Source organism: Anser anser (genome assembly GCF_964211835.1).
Source record: "Anser anser genome assembly, chromosome: 2".
In the NCBI taxonomy this organism is placed as follows: domain Eukaryota; kingdom Metazoa; phylum Chordata; class Aves; order Anseriformes; family Anatidae; genus Anser; species Anser anser.
Window position 1 is genome coordinate 90,581,045 of NC_139721.1, and position 16,783 is coordinate 90,597,827.

General features: G+C 39.8%; 1 protein-coding gene across 2 annotated transcripts in view; it reads left to right on the forward strand.

Moving 5' to 3' along the window:
- Positions 1–15,924, forward strand: part of RIOK1 (RIO kinase 1) — a 15,990-nt gene extending 66 nt beyond the window's left edge. The window contains exons 1-17 of one of the 2 annotated variants that reach the window (XM_083826205.1): positions 1–128; positions 679–886; positions 2,589–2,679; positions 3,784–3,853; positions 4,290–4,332; positions 5,002–5,094; positions 6,052–6,164; positions 6,288–6,368; positions 6,914–7,000; positions 7,546–7,683; positions 8,204–8,307; positions 9,985–10,091; positions 11,279–11,344; positions 13,106–13,225; positions 13,486–13,539; positions 14,173–14,313; positions 15,793–15,924. The exon at positions 1–128 is cut by the window's left edge and continues 66 nt beyond it. In XM_083826205.1, the coding sequence (XP_083682331.1) occupies positions 58–128; positions 679–886; positions 2,589–2,679; positions 3,784–3,853; positions 4,290–4,332; positions 5,002–5,094; positions 6,052–6,164; positions 6,288–6,368; positions 6,914–7,000; positions 7,546–7,683; positions 8,204–8,307; positions 9,985–10,091; positions 11,279–11,344; positions 13,106–13,225; positions 13,486–13,539; positions 14,173–14,313; positions 15,793–15,903 (1,698 nt within the window). In that variant the 5' untranslated portion in view covers positions 1–57 and the 3' untranslated portion in view covers positions 15,904–15,924. Of the gene's footprint in view, positions 129–678; positions 887–2,486; positions 2,680–3,783; positions 3,854–4,289; positions 4,333–5,001; positions 5,095–6,051; positions 6,165–6,287; positions 6,369–6,913; positions 7,001–7,545; positions 7,684–8,203; positions 8,308–9,984; positions 10,092–11,278; positions 11,345–13,105; positions 13,226–13,485; positions 13,540–14,172; positions 14,314–15,792 lie in introns of those variants that run through there. The other variant, XM_083826204.1, reaches the window with a different exon arrangement.
- The last annotated feature ends 859 nt before the right edge of the window (positions 15,925–16,783 follow it).

Below are 16,783 nucleotides of genomic sequence, written 5' to 3' on the forward strand. Positions count from 1 at the left end.
CCCCGCGCCAGCCCCGCGGCGGTCGCTGGCTGTTGGTGGCTGCGGGTGCCCCCCGCCATGTTGTGCCAGGCGGCCGTCCTCAGCGCGCCCGTACCGGGGCAGTTTGACGACGCCGAGTGCTCCGACGGGTACGGGCTGCGGGGGGGGCGGAGGGGGAAGAAACACACAAAAACTTGGGGGAGAGCGTGGTTGTGCTGCCTCGGGTGAAGCTGTCCGAGGGCAGCCGGCATGTGCTTTCTCGAGCGCGACCCGAGCAAATCCAAAATATTTCTTTTTTCCCCCAAGTTCTTCTCGAGGCCTGAATTTTTTTTCCACTGCCTGCTGGTCCCCAGTGGAGGTTTGAGTGGTGTCTTGTCAGAGGGGAGCCAGCTGTGGCAGAAAGCAAAGCACTTTGCTGGAGGAGGTAGCTCTAGGGTGCTATGTGTTTGGAGTTGCAGAGGGATCTCGGTATGTGTCCCCACAGAGCAAGGCAGAAGGCAGCACTGATGTGATGGAGATGGTTTAAATGCTGTCTATCCTTTAAAAACAGTGGCATCCTTATATTTATGTACTTAAAGACAAGTGAGGTGACAAGCATCTCATGGAGCGCTAACCTTGCAAAATTTTTTCTTGGGATAAACATATTAAATTTTTTTACGACTATAAGGATCACTTACATGAGCATGTATTTGTTTGAAGTGAACTTACTCAGGACACAGAAACACGCGTGGAAGATGGAGTCGCTGAGAATTGCCAGTCACGCTTGCACGAAGAAGTCAATGCTGAGGAAGGAGACGGTGACGATGATAACGATGATGAAGAGGAGGGTGATGATGACTGGGACTGGGATGATGAGATGGGAAGACTCATGAAGTGCCACAGTACTGCTGCTGGATGCAATCCACAGGTACGTTGAAGGCTATTTTCTAAGCACCAAAGGTACCCAAGAGCAGATGGGACTAATTTGGAGGCTTTGTTCAATGTTAACATTATGTTGAGCATAAATTCAAATGGAAAACTTACCTTGAGAGGATCCCCTTTCTTTGAGTCTATTCCTGTGCTGTTTGTAGCCAGGCCTCTGCTTGACTTCCTTGTCTCAAACCCGGTTGCTAGATGCCTCTTGTCTCTGCAGTTTTCCTTCTGTTCCTTAGCTTTCTCAACCTTCTCTTTGTCTGTCCCAGTCTTTAGCGATGTTGCTTTTTTGTTTGTTTGTTTCTGGAATTTGTTTTTTGTGATTTTGAGCATCTTCCCCATTCTTACCACTGAATTTTAAGACAGTACCTGCTCAACATGCCCAGGATGAAATGGTTTTTGTTTTGGACCATGTTTTGGTTCAACATTTAGGGGCAGCTAGGTACCATGCAGCCACTCTCTCACTCCCTGTCAGCAGGACAGGCTCGTGGGGGAGGACAGCAATCCTGAGGGTTTGAGACAAGAGCATTTAAATGAAAGGAAAAGGCAAATGTCATTTGGAAGGAAAGAGAGAAAAAAAGATCTTTACTTCCCATCAGGAAGCAATGTTCAGACACTGCTTGGAAAGCAGGGCCTCACTAAGCATGGTGGTTGCTTGAGAAGACAAAACAGTTTTGTAACAGGAGTCCCCCTTCTCTCCCCCCAGCTTTTTATGAGTATGAGGTCTTACAGTATGGGCTATCCCTTTGCTTGGTTTACGTCACTATCCTGGCAGTGTCCCCTCCCTTCTTCTTGACTATCCCAGCCTGCTGGTATTTTGGGGGGAGTTGGAGAGGCAGCCTTGATGCTGTGCCTGTGCTGCTCAGCAATAGCCAAAACACTCATGTGGTATCGATATGTTTCTAGGTACAAGTGCAGGGCACAGTGCTGGACGGGCTATTGTGGTGAAAGTTTAACTCCATCCCAGACAGACCCAGTACAGACTAATAGCACAGGAGGTAAAAGAACATACAGGAGGTGAGGAGAAGTGCTGGAAGTGGATAGATTTAGAGTGTATGCTGTTGGTTTAGAAACTTCGGCGTTGTGCAGAATGAAAAGCGCACAATGTAAGAACCAGCATCCTTTATCCTCAGCTTGGACAGCAGAGGTTTAAAATATTTTTTTTTATATATTGATACCAGCAGAACAGAATAGTTGAGAGGAGGGTGGTACGGATCACGGTCTATCGTGTCTGACTTGGCACTTCTGAGATTTATTCTCGCCTTTTGTTAGCGCTTTGTGCTGTCTAATGTTGGTGGAACAGTGTTCAGGTATTATCTTCAGAGAAGGGTACCTGTAAGAAAAGGCACCATGTTTGAAAGTTTTCTGCTTGCTACCTTCTCATTTTTGTCCTTGTTTCTGTCTGCTATTCCCCTTTCTTTTAAAGATGAAAAAGTGTTAATACGAGAGACTTGCAGCTCAGTTTTCTGACTAAATATAACCCTGAAATTTGGCACTTCTTGGAATATAGCTGGTGTGTCACTTTTACTCTCATGTCTTGAGTTAAAGAAAATCTGATGTCAATCCATTTCTTTGCTCTGTTTTTCTGTTTATAGCTATAGACACAGGCATCTGAGCTGACTTTCCGTATGATACAGTGTGTATTTCAAAAGGCTGTTAAGAGAAGGCAACTTACGTTAACAAATCGTTTGTTTCAGGCAAATAGACAGAACCCTAGTTACTGTTTAGCAAAAATGTCAACCCCTACAGACAAGGCTTTGAGGAAATTTGAACATAAAATTAATTTGGGTGAGTATATTTGTCTTGTTTATAGAAATTTTTTCTTTTTTGTAAAAGCAGATGCAGTGCACTCTGTGATGTTCTCAGACTGGTTCTGCTTGCTTTAAGCCAGAATTTACTGGAGTGGCAGTTAACCATTTCCAGACAGATTAAAAAGGATTTGCCTTTAGTCTTCGTTAACTGGCTGTCATACTGTTGTCTGTGCCCTTTGAGACCTAGAGGATTCTTTTTCCCTTTACTACTCCAGGTCAGATGAAGTGTTTCTTCCACAGCTTATCTGTAGGAGCGAACTGTTTGGATTGTGGGAGAATATCAGCTCTCTGTTACAATGCCATTGTTTGTTCTCAAAGCTGCTACCACAGCTAAATGTTTTTAGATGATTGCTGTTCCCTGTAGTATTAGTATGGTACTTTATGCAACAGTTATCTCACAGGGGTAGAGTTTGTGTGACAAGTAAAGAGGCTGCTGTCCTAGCCTTTGTAGCTTCTTGTTTGCCGTGTGATGGAAATAGCTGCTCTGCTTAGCCTGCTAGGGTGAGTTGTAGTCGTGATTTTTTAATTTTTTTTTAATGGGACAGTAAACAGTTGCATTTTCCTTCATAACAAGGTGGTTCTAAAATGTAGGCTGAAAAGAGTAAAGAGTGGTCTTGGTATATGTGTCCAGACACAACACCTCTTTCATATTTAACAATTAATCAAGCACCACTTTGAATCCACCAGGGTGACAGAATCCTGGAGGTTATTGCTTGCTCTGTTTAGAAAAATGGCATTAGATTGTGGTAAGAAAAGGGCAGATGAATTTAATGTAAGATATTATCCAAAAGGCATTAATTCAGGTTGGCATTGCACCTCAAAGTTTGTGGGACCATCTTAGTTGTTGTTATTTTATAATCCTACTTTGAAATGTAGACAGAATGGAGAGCTAGGTTAACTGTGATGTGTAACTAAACTCTTAGATAAGCTTCTATGCTTTATGTACCCAATCAGAGATCCATTGGTGTTTGAATGTTGTGTTGTGGCATATTTGCTGGCAAGCACAATTGCAGAGATGATACTGAACGTAGGACATTAATTTTTTTTTTCCCTTCTCCATATCGTCTTACATGTTTTTCAGATAAGCTGAATTTTGATGACTCCGTTATAAACAGAGTCACAGAAAAGTCTAGACAGAAGGAAGCAGACATGTGAGTATCATGCCTGGCTCTGTTTTCATTGACATAAGAACTCTTCTGAGTTCATATTATTATTCTTAGTTTGATCCTGAATTTTGAATGAATTTATTAAGGAAAAAAAGATCTGTAAATAGATGGCATGCAGTTTGCATTTTGGCCTTAAACCTCTTGATTTCTGGATCAGTTTCCTAAATAATTCCAATGTTTTGATGCTCCTGTCTCTGCAGTGGAGGCAAGAAGATAACCATAATAGTGAAGGGCACTGATGCTTGTGGGCTTGGTTTGGTTTTGTTTTTTCCTGCCTGCAGGAGAAGCCTTCTGCCTTTGTATGTATGAACTTATGTTTTGAGGCTGTCATCTTCTCTTTGAAACAGAAAGGCATGTTTTACTCTGTCAAAGTATTGAGCCCATGTGTGGGATTATATCGCTTTATTTTCACTTTTGCTAGGTACCGAGTCAAAGATAAGTCAGACAGAGCAACAGTAGAACAAGTAAGTACTTAATGCATCAAATTTCTCTTTTGACCAGAATAAATGATCTGGAATCTTGAAATCAGTGGTAAAGCAGCTACTATAGGAACAAGAGTTTTGCCTTGGAATTCTGTTTGCCTTGTTATTCTAAAGAAACCTTTCATTTCTTTTTTGAAGTTTGTACTTGTAAACGTTTTGGAGCTCAGTTTTGTGCATAGTGTTGTAATTTGATGGTATATACAATACAGAAATTCATTTAAAACTTTTATTAAATTCCAAGAAACAAACAAAAAATGCTTTGTTTTTATTTTTTTTCTTAAGCAAGGCTGAAATATTACTGGCCCTTGACCATGTAGCTGCTCGGTTTCACTTACGAAAGCTATAAATTAAGGGAAACCGTATTTTAACATCTAACGCAACTGTGGGTAGGAAATAATTCTCTTATGTCTGTTTTAGATCCATCTCAAGGACATATACTTGTTTTTTTTCTTTTTCTTTTTTAAAGGATGTGAAGCATCATTACAGAATTATGGCAAATTCTGTGTGGCTGTTGTTTGAATTATTGTTTGATCCTCAAGAATAATCTGATGCTGTTAGTCCTGTAATATAGTACTATAAACAGACTGTAGTAGTAAGTTGTATTCTCTTCATAGAGAGCAATTGTGCTGACTGTTCTGTATTGAACTTGAGGTGTTGGATCCAAGGACTCGAATGATTCTGTTTAAGATGCTAACAAGAGGTGTCATATCAGAAATCAATGGCTGCATCAGCACAGGGAAAGAAGTAAGTTCTGTTACAAACGACAACATGACAGTCTTTTTCTCAGCAAGCTAGGTGGAAGCTTATGGTACTCAAGATATATTGAAACGTTTGGTTTTAGTACTATTCTTTGTATGTGTTACTTGATTAGTAGGAAGTTATTTTAAGATAAAATGCAAGTTACTGTGATCCCCAAGTACGAAGGATTTCTCAGAATACTTAATTGTAAATTTGTCATTAATTTAATTAATTCTATTCTTAATACTTTCTATGTGAAACTTCTGCAGAACGTATACGTATATACAGTATAAAACAGTGCCTGAAAAACATACAAATCCAGGTAATTCTTTCTTCGTGCAAGGCTATTGCATGTGGATCAGATCAGTTCAGCATCTCTCCAGGGATGGGAATATCTAATGGTGTAACAAAATTCTGTTTAAAATATTATTGAGCTTTGATTGCTTTTGCAAAACTAGCATATTTGTGCACTGCTATTATCAAGTTATATGCAGACCAGACTACAGTTTTCCAAGTAAATTAATAAATCATTTTTAGAATGCCTTGTCCCTAGGCTGATCTGGTTTTCTTCCAGGTCCTTGGATTCTGATTAAAGGCATGCTTCTGCCTGGTGTAGTGGTGCCAGCACTATATATTTAGGCCATGCTTTAGGACGTAAATGATGTATAGGCTCAAGTTAAGCCTTCACACAAGGGCTTGTTTCAGTCTCAAAATATGAATGGTGTGGAATTTTGTGTGTTGTTGGTTCTGTCTTGTGTGCGTCTTCACACATTTACTCAGTCTTAGGTACTTACTGCAAGCTGTCTCTGGTAGAAAAAGAGATTGCCATTATGTGCAATTTCACTAATTCATCTGAGTGCCACAAAGGGGCTGAGGTGGGGATGTTTTCCAGGCTGTCAGAAAGAGGAGAGAAGGTTGGGTCAATTCAGAGTTCTTTTTCTTCTTCCCTTATTAATCCAATAGGCCAACGTATATCATGCCAGTACTTCGAATGGAGAGAATAGAGCAATAAAGATATACAAAACATCTATTCTGATGTTCAAGGATCGGGATAAGTATGTGAGTGGGGAATTCAGGTGAGTTGGAGTTCTGCTTGGTTTTACTGGGGAAGAGGGGTTGTTTGAAAGGTGGTAAAATGACCAGTGTTGATATGATGTTGATTGGCTGAAGAATTCCCCTTGTCTATGTATTTTTTTAAGATTTCGTCATGGATATTGCAAAGGCAACCCAAGAAAAATGGTGAAGACATGGGCTGAAAAAGAAATGAGGAATTTAATAAGGTGATTCTTCCAGTTTTTATTTCAGCATGCAAAGGTAACTGAAAAGTTACAGGATATACTCTTCTATTGCTAGACTGTGGCTGTTACTGCCTTTTATGGTCTCTGGAATATTCAGAAGTGTCTTATGCTTCCTTGTCAGAGGGAAGAGGGAGAAAAACAATCAAGATACTCCTTTGTCTGGCTGTTCATACTCTAAGCTCTTCAGCGTCTGAACTCTCTGATTTGATTGAAAAGCGAGGAAAGGCTGGAAATAGCTGCTACTGAGTAACAGTACACTGTGCTGTATAAGTTAATCTAGCATTAACCTAAAATTATGCAAAGATTCTTTGTCTGATACAGGAACATTTTGAGAAGGGTCAGAGCAGAATGACTGTTTTTTTTGCATTTGTTTCCTAGTTGTTCTTCACAAGCATGAGTCGCCTGAGCAGAGGAGCTCTTACTGTGTGTGAAGTTTAAAGCAACAGAGCTCCTGTAGGCACTCTTGCAATGCATATAGTAGAGTTATTCTGTATTTAGTTTTTTGTGGTTTTCTTCCCGTGTTACAGGTTGAATACAGCCCAGATACCTTGCCCAGAGCCAATTATGCTAAGAAGTCATGTGCTTGTCATGGGCTTTATTGGTAAAGGTGATAGGTATGTATCTGTAGAAAATCAAAATGATTCTCTTTATTAGTAGCTTTCCACAAAGGTTTATTAAAAACAAACAAACCCTCTGTATTTACCTACCATTTACCTATTACTTTAGGCCTCTGTAATTAACTTGTTATTCCTACCTGTGTATGTGACCCGTAGAATACCCAGATGTTTGCCAGCTACTGCTGCAGACAGTCTGCATGATTCCAAAACATCAGCTGTGTGCAAAATGAATCCAGAAAATGACTTAACGAGAGTATGGCTAGAAAGGCTTCCTAATAGTATTTGTAGTTCATTAGTTTGTAGTACAAATGTTAATGTAACCTGTCCCAACTTCTTAGTTCTTTTTGGAAACAGCTACAGTAACTTTGTCAACATAACACAAGCTTTCCTGCCTTACATGCTGGCTCCATGCACTTAGCTGCTCATGCTGACTTTTTAGATGCACTGAGTTGAAGGATTGGGTATAGCAGTTAAAGCATTTACAGAAGTTATGAAGAAGGAAAAAAGTATTCACTTTCTATTATTTGTGTTGTAACTTTAAGGCCTGCTCCTCTGCTGAAGAATGCTCAGTTATCTGACTTGAAAGTCCGGGAGCTGTACCTGCAAATCATCCAGTACATGAGAAGAATGTACCAAGATGCCAGACTTGTTCATGCAGATCTCAGTGAATTTAATATGCTGTATGTTTTTAAACTTTGTTCTGAATTGTGACATTTGAAATGTATGTGCTGGCAACTGCTGTGTATAAATTTGAGTGTAATAATCTACCTTTAAGGGTGGGTGGGTCCTTTTTGTGACTGTTTCTCAATTTATCTAATTAATTATGTAGATTTTAACGTAGATCTGAGATCTATGTTTAAAAAATAATAACACCAGAACAACAAATTATCAACTAGTGAAAGCATTAGTGAGGGACATACAGATACATACTTTTTTTTTTTTCTCTCCTTACCCCTAAGACAGTTTTGTGTGTTCTTGAGGAGCTATTCCTTTAGAGTTTAATAGTACATGTTGGATAAAGGAGTGAAAGGGTTCACCAAAAAAAACCCACTCTGGCTCTAATATGTGAGATGTATTCTAGAGAAATACGTTAAGTTTGTTTGTGGGTTCTTAAGTTTGAAGCATGCTTTGTCCCCTGCCCTTCAATAATCTCCTGTGTAACATTGGTGGAGTCATGCGACTTGGTGTGTTTGTCCCCAGGTACCACAGCGGGGATGTGCACATCATTGACGTGTCTCAGGCAGTGGAGCATGACCATCCACATGCACTGGAGTTTCTGCGAAAGGACTGTGCCAATGTTAATGGTGAGTGGGCTGCACTCTTGTTTGTATAGATGTCTTTTTCAGAAAGGTGAATTGTCTTTGAGTTATGACTCTGGCTGTAGAGGCTGTCAAACCAGTTAAATGCTCCCTTTCCTAGGTTCTCCTAGGTTCCTTGGGGAACTGTGTTCTGTGCTGAGTTCAGAAGACAGTGTAGCCTATTTTGCTAGAAATCATCTGGATGAAATGAGTCACCTGTCTGAATATCAGATTTACAATAGAAGGTAGAGGTCAGAGTCCCAGTCTGCAGCAGCGCCTCCCCCAGCCTTAACTTTCCTTACTTGAAGGACTGTGCAGACAGACCGATCTGTCCTTCTGTGAGTGTAATCCACATCTGGAATTCTTTAATTTGCAAGAAGTTATTGTGTGTCACAGAGTTCCTTGTATTTATTTATATAGGTCCACTTAGAAGATCAAGGTATAGAGTAATTTATTAGAGATTGTAGACTTGTCATAGTATTTTGCTAAAACAGGATACCTTTACAGTATTTTTCTCTTAAAAATTCAGTCTTCATGAGTGAGTGCGTATGTTATGCAACAGACAAATGTTTTCTGTTAGGCTGCGTTTCTCCCTGAGAACAAAAAATGTGTTGGTGCAGGCTGCTTTCCAACCCCTCCCTTTTCTTTTCCAAATGATTTTTCAAATTTTACAGAGACTTCTGAAAGTTTGTGGAAAAAAATATATACATTTTGATGCTGTGTTTGATACCCAGTATGTTTGTTGTTCCTTATTCCTTTTCTGTTCATGGATTTCTGATTGATCCCTTCTGGCTCAGATATTTGCAACCTTGTTCTTTTTTTTTTTTTTTTCATGTGTTATGGCTTGCCCTATCTAAATGCCAGTGCCTCAGTGACTTGCAGTGTTTTCTGATTTTTTTTTCTGCTTTGTTTTCTGCCACTGCTGTGTAGTCCTCCTACAAAAACTGTAAGAAATGCCTTACTTTATGCTCTGCCTTAGCTGTGAGCATTGCAAAGATTTGTGGCTCCATGGGCACAGAGTGCTGCCTCCAAACTATTTTTTTTGTTTTTTCTATGGTTGATTTCTCATGGGTGAGATATCTTATGAGAACATTAGCAGGGAAACACTTACTAAGCAGTCCTTTGTGTGTTTCACTGCTGTTTTCCCATACAGAAGCACAACCTCCAAAATCAGTTATACTTGAGTCAAGAAACCAATTCTGAGTATAGTAAGAGGGGAAAATTCTGATATGTTAGTGTGTCCCGTGTTTCTTTCCATTTCAGTGGATCATAACTAGGCTGCACTGTTTCAGTAGATACTTCAGTTTGGCAAAAGTTTAAGATCTGCACTCCTTATTTTTTGAAAAGATTTTTCATCTCAACCGTTGCAAATATTACACCTGTCTTAAATTGTTTACTTTGTCCTCCGTAGCCTCTGCTCCATTCAGTATGGCTCCTGCTGAAGTTGATTTGACTTACATTTATTCAGTTCTATTCTTTTTTCAGTATTTGTTGCACTGGGAAGATGAACAATTTTATTTCAGGTCCCCAAGGGTCATCTGATATCTAAAGCCAGTACAATATATGCTGCTATCCTAAGTCATCAGAGCTGTTATGTTGCTGCAGTTGTCACTTAACATCACAGCTGCATATGTTGTACATCATTATTTAAGGTCTTTTGTCTCTGCCCTTGATTCCTGATAGGCTTTTTCCGAAAGCACAATGTTGCGGTGATGACTGTGAGGGAGCTGTTTGAGTTTATTACTGATCCTTCTATCACAAGTGAGAACCTTGATGACTATCTGTCAAAGGTAAGATTGCATGGCCTTGTTGCTTATGTAGGTAGATTTGAACAATAAACTCAGATCTAGTTCAAACTCCATCTTGTTTGCTCTACATCTTGCTGTTGAAGTGGACTGGTACATTACATTGCATTATGCCATTCCTTCAAAAATGCATACGGGTCTTTTCCATTTATACTGTTACAGGATGAACACATCTTTATTTTATGTTTTCTGAAAAAGCCTAAGCATGAAAACTCAAACATCTGTCTGAGGTGCTATTTACATGAAAACCAGGATGCTTTAAATCTTTTGTTTCCTTTTTGAAAAGGAAAGAAAAGATTACTTAGTTCTGCAGAAATATACCCATGCTGACACGGAGAATGGAGTTGGGAATTAATTTAAGACTTAACCCTGCAGACTTCAGTAGGGCGGGCTGAGGGAGGAAGGGAGTGACTTAGAGCAGTATTACTCCAAAGTATGCAGTCTCATTAGCCAAATATCATGGCTAGTAGGACATCCTTATTCTAGGAGGAGGTAAAATGCTTGGTGTCGCTGGCAGCACCCATGCATTTTGTCTGTAGCTGTCAGTCCTCTGCTCCCAGTCAAATGTTTATTGAAAAAGGAGGAGGGAAATTTAAAAAAAAAAAAGGGGGGGGGGGGGGCTGGTAAATGAGGAAGGGCCCACATACGTCATGATCAGAGTGGACATATGAGATATTGTTCCTGGCCATGTTCCTAGTCAAGACCATGAGGCTGAGTGTTGTCCAGATACTATGGCATGGGGATTTCCAGATGCTGTGTGCTTTCAGTCATACTGGAAGTTGAGAGAAGTAGAGCTGTGCTTTATGGCTTTCACTTCCTTGTGTTTCTCTGGCTTACTCTGTGTGTGACGGTGAAAACAGCAGATTCCAAGACTGGGCTTTGCTCACTGTAGTGCCCTTGCACTGTTACATATTACAGTAAAGCTAGACCTGCTATAATTTGGTCTAGAAGTAACAGTGAGCATGCCTGTTCTTAAAGCAGATCTGTACTTGTGCTTTGCAGAAACGCTGGTTACCGTTAGGGGTCGCTCAAGGCATTGCCATAAGGAGGGCTGGAGCGTTTTGTGAGTGAGAGTGGGGAGTACAGGGAGAAATACAGATGGGAATGGTTAGTTGGATTAAATGATGCGATTCTAAAGAGTGATACCTTTGTATTGCTTTATATTTCTTCAGGCAATGGAAATAGCATCAAAAAGAACAGAGGAGGAAAGATCCAGTCAAGATAAAGTGGATGAGGAAGTAAGTGAGGATTTTTGTTTCTGCTATGAAATTAAAATTAACCTTTCCTCTTCTGAACAATGAAAACTGTTCTATTTGGCAAAATGCACAGTTGATAAATAAAACATAGTGATATTGCTGTGTTCTGAACTAGTTGAGAAGTGAAGTATTGAAGGATGCCGTGTGTAAAAGCAAGTGACATTGATCAGGTGTTAAATGGCAAATACTCAATTACTTAAACCAGTATGTTTGCTTGTAGCTAGGTCCCTTGATGTATCTTCAGTTCCGCTTCAGTTAACAACAACAATGATAAAAGAGTGGAGTTCTAATTGTGCCAGTATTTTTTTGTACTGGTGATCTAGAAATAGGAGAATACAGATGATATTCAGATGGATGCATTAATGAAATTGCCCATGTGCCTTTGTTCCCTGTCTCATTCATTCAGTCTTCCACATACTGTTTCTCTCCCTTGCTTTTGCATGTAAGAAGAACCACCTCAAGTCTGTTCTGTTGCATAATGAAAACTTCTAGTGGTCTGGGAAGGCTTGATGCAAAGATAAAACAGTCTTTATTTGGTTTTTCGATCTTATCTCTCTGTTACAGAAGAGTTAAATTAATAATAAAAAACCAGGAACAACAACAAAAAAATGGTGCAGAATTTGTATGAGAACCTATTTGTACTAGTTCACCCAGTGTTTATCCTTGGAAGAAGTTTTATTTGGATAAAAATAAATTCATCAAAGACTTTTCTTTTTCTCTTGGAGCTGTAGGTTTTAGTGACTGCTGTAGGTTTTAGTGATTGCTGCTGGCTCAAGCTTGACCAATGAACGATTTTTGTTTCCAAAGATATCTTGAGCATACAAATCCTTTTGAATTACAGAGTCAAATGCTATTTTTCTTGTTGCAAGTCCATCTTTTGCAAACAAATTATTCCTTGTCTTACATGAAGGTACTGTCCAGTTAGAGAATGTAAAGTGGTTAAGTAGCATCGAAGTTAAGTTTTTACCCCTCTCACTTCTCGCATTACCTCAGGCTAGTTTGTGTAACTTCCCTCGTGAAAAAATAGAGCTGATTAAGAGCAAGTTCTGTGGAGACAGGGTCTCTGCTGTCCATGCAGCTCTTAGTCTAGTACTTAGGATCATAAAGTGTACTGAATATGTTTCTGGGATTGAGCTGATACCGTGGAAAAGAGAAGTAAAATACTTCTGTCTGATCTGGTAGAGACTTAATTTTTCTGGAGGATTGTCTCAAAAAGATTGCCTGATAAATTTTAAGTATGTTGTTGATACTGCAGTAAGGTTTCTGCACCAGTACAGTACTGTGAAACCCTTTTTGAGTTGGAGTGTAGGTTGAAGAGGAATTTTTATATATAGAGTTTAAGTTGTAAGAGCTTGTTTTAATGGAGTTGTCCCCTGAAGACATTGTAAACATAACAATGAAAACTTCAGAATAAAAAATTCAAATCAGTAAAGAGGAAGTTGGAGAGACTGGTGAAGTCCCTAAGTTGGCTGCTAGTAGTGATAGTAATGTAGGAGCCTTATTAGTGATGAGCTATCAACAACCTGTAGGTTGTGTATTTAGAGCCTGCTCCAGGAAAAAAAAAAAAAAAAACAAACAAAAAACTCTGCAATACAAATGGTAGTGTGACTGCTATGTTCATTTTTAGTTTCTCTGAGCCATGAAATCCCTCATGGTTGTTCTCTGAAGGGTATGTAATTAGGATGGAAGAACATCATGAAACTATATGTAAATGAGTATGTGTGTTTCCTTTCTCTTTGGTAGGTGTTTAAGAAGGCTTACATACCTCGCACATTGACCGATGTTAAAAACTATGAGAGAGATGTGGATATAATGATGAAACTGAAAGAAGAGGATATGGCATTGAGTGTTCAGCAAGATAATGTGAGTAGATAATGTAGAGGTGCTACAGAAAAAAAAGGGGAGGAAATAGGAATTTTTCCTAGTAAAAACTGGTAGCAACAAACAAAAATGGAAGCCTTGTTACCAAGGCATGGAATACTGAATTTAGTGTTGTATTTAAAATTCTTTGGTTAGTATTGATGCTAAAATTACCATCTTTTATGAGATACTCATCTTTTCTGTGTGCAAAGATTTAAGACTTGCATTTTGGTAACATTTTGTTTCTGTGTCTCTGGGTGTAGATTCTCTACCAGACTGTGACAGGGCTGAAGAAGGATTTGTCTGGTGTTCAGAAGGTGAGAAGGCCTTTTTTGAAATCCTTCATTTTAGCCGTTTTCATAAAAGTGTGCATAGGGAGTACAGAGAACACCTCGTCTTGAAGCTTGTGACAATGGAAGAAGCTTCTTGTCTGCAGGGCGTTTGTTTCTGCCCATTACTTGGCAGTGGTGTAGACTTTTTAAAATGGAATTACAAATATGGGAAGAGATCAGGCTGTGGCACAGTCTCCAGTGTTGTTTAAGAATAAGCGTGTTTTGCAGTGTAGATGCTTGTACTTGCTCTAAAGCCTATATACAGTGCCCCTAAGGTAGATTTTGGTATGATCCAAGTATAATTAAAAATTGGCTTTCATCTATGTTAGGAAATTGCAGTTTAACTTAGGGAAATCAGTTTGGGAGTGCCAATACATCTGTGCTGTGAGCCGTAACCTAAAAGATCCTATGCTGTATATTGTAGATTTCCTGTTCTTAGTTTGGATCAACCTCTTTTTCGCTCTTCTTGTTGAGACTCAATGGTGGCTGTAAGTAGAGGAGATGACACAAGCTTGCTTGAGGGTTTCTTTGTAGGAGATTTTTTTAAATCGTCTATTTCGTTGCTAGGCTACTGAGTTTGGGTTTGAGATGAATTCCCTCTTCATGTATCTTTTACAGATTCCTGCACTTCTTGAGAAGGCAGATGAGTCAGAAACAGGCTCTGATTATGAAGACAGCAGTTCAGAGGACTCTGATTCAGGTTGTAAAGAATTTCGGCATCCCAAAGATCTTCCTGCTGAAGTTACCATGGATAAAAAGGTCAGCTGGCCAGGAACTGCTCATTTTCCTACATCTGCCCAAATGACAGGAAAAAAATCCAAACGTAGTTCTGAGTGGTTCTTCCTACTTCTTGTCTGAAACAAGCTGTAGACTTTTTCTGTTTTGGAAAGAGAATGAGAAAGAGAATTTGGAAAGAGAATAGAAAGTAATTTCATTACAGATGTTTTATTAATGGTGTTTTTGTGTAGAGGAACTTCATGACATAGTGCTCTCTAGCCTAGACAAAGCTAGAAGAGTGATCTCTGTAGGGAGCTCTAAGGCCATGCAAAGCAGAACTTAGTGCAGCCTGGGTGGATCTTCAGTCCCTCTGGCTGTGCTTGTAGGCCTTGGTGTGCAGGTCAGTGTTGCTCCTGACTGACCACCTTCTGCCCGGCGAATTGGGACCTCTTGATCTGTCCAACTGGGGATTTGGTGATGGTGTGTGTACTACAGTGGCTTTTCTAATCCCATTGGCACAGACTGTCTAGCTTTGCTGTGGGCAAGAAACTTACAGCAGGCATACAAGGGGAATATATTTTTTCCAAACAGGTTTTGTTTTCCAAACTGCAGAACAAGTATGCTCTGTTCTTGTGAGGCTCTTCTACAGAGCATCGACCATGTGTGAGAGCCTGTTGGCAGCCATTTAGGTTCTATGCAAAAGAAGGATGAAACTTGCTAGGTTTAGGGGGTTTGAGGTGTGGGGTATTGCTTGTTAGTTTTTTGGATTTTTTTCCCTTTTAGAAAAGATAATGTAGTAGGTTCCAAGTCCATTGAATGAAACTGCATTGTTCTACTACAAGCTTTTTGTACCTATCTGGAAATGTAGAGCTACTGCCTTTCAGACATGAAACAGGGATGTCTTGGTCACTTCTCATCCTTACGGACAGGTTTTCATTTGGACTTATTATTGTGCGAGTAAGGTGAACTTTTTGGTATCCCACAAGTGTATTGGTAGGTTGAATGATTGATCAGTGGTGATTGCTTTCCTTCTCCCTGTCTTCTGTTATGCTGATTTTTTTTTTTCTAGTTGAGCATAGTCTCTGCACTGTCAGAAATTATAGTGTGTTGCAGTGGCCTAGCCCCTGTTACAACAGTTACTGGATCAGTATTTTTGTGTGGTGTTTAAAAACACATACTACAGTAGCCCTATGGGTAACAGAAAATTTAGATCAGACTTATTATTGTATAATATTTGCTATAAATCACATGAGTTGCATACTTCTTGTTGTCTTTCTTCAAAGGTTGCGTGAAACTCAGGTTTTAACTAGTTTGAATTTTGTATTGTCATTAGCCCGGGGCTGGAGCTGCAGACTGATACACTTCCTTTTTTCTTTCTTCTCCTCACTCCCACAGATTATTTTTTCTTCTTGATAACAGCGTATTTGATGTGATGTGTTAATTAATTTAAAGATTGACAGGCCTGCTCAAAATATGTCATTCCTACTGGCTTTAAATGAATGGTGTTTTAATTCTTTATAGGAAAGGAAAAAGATGGTCAAAGAAGCCCAAAGAGAGAAGAGAAAAAACAAAATTCCAAAGCATGTGAAGAAGCGGAAAGAAAAGACTGCAAAAATGAAGAAAGGCAAATAAAATCAGCTTTGGCTTGGGGAATGGGCTGGCTTGTTGTTGGTTAATTAGTCACCATCTTTTATAATTAAATCTTCTATTTATATACATACAGTATTAACCATGAGGGTGGTTTCACTAACAAGGTGGTGTAATTATTTGAACAGAAAATATGCCATGTTTTTTTAATAGGAAAGAATGAGTTTAATCTTTCACGTGTGCAGAATCAGCCTGTTATTAGACTCACATGGATTTGTTGCTGGGGTCTTACTCCCCTGCCTTACACTGTGGGGGATGTACAACTTAAGTGATCCTCTGCAGGCTGTCACCTCACCTGCAGGTAACCGTGCAGACATTGTGCCCTTGCTGCCTCTCTGCGCTTGCATCACCTTTGATATTATCGTACTGAAAATGGAGTTTCATGATTGGGAAGGCAGCTGTCCTCACTGCCCAGTGCCCTTGTGAAGCAATCAGGCAGGCATACCTAAGCAGACCAAAGCCATGATTTTGTGCTGGAGTTCCTTTTGCAACATGGGGCTCTGTTGCTCTTAAGGGTAGTATGAGACAGTTTTTTGTAAGCTGATCGAATGAGTATTTGCAAGATTAATTGTGTGTGTTCAAATCCAAACCTCTCTGTGCGAAAGACTGTGCTAGCAGTTGTTTGTGGTGTGGCTCAGCATTACTGGTCCATGTGGTAAGGTGCCCCAGCACCTCAGGGAGGAGTTGGCAGAGCTCTGCTCATAACTGACCCACTTGTGTTGGAGCAGAGGTGCCATACAGAGACAGCCCACCTTTTCTCTTGGCAGCTGCTTAGGCTGCTGAGGCTGACAGACGTTTTGGGAGAGGTGTCATCGTCATGCATCAACCATCTTTTCCTGCTGCCTATGGTTTCAGAACTCCCTGT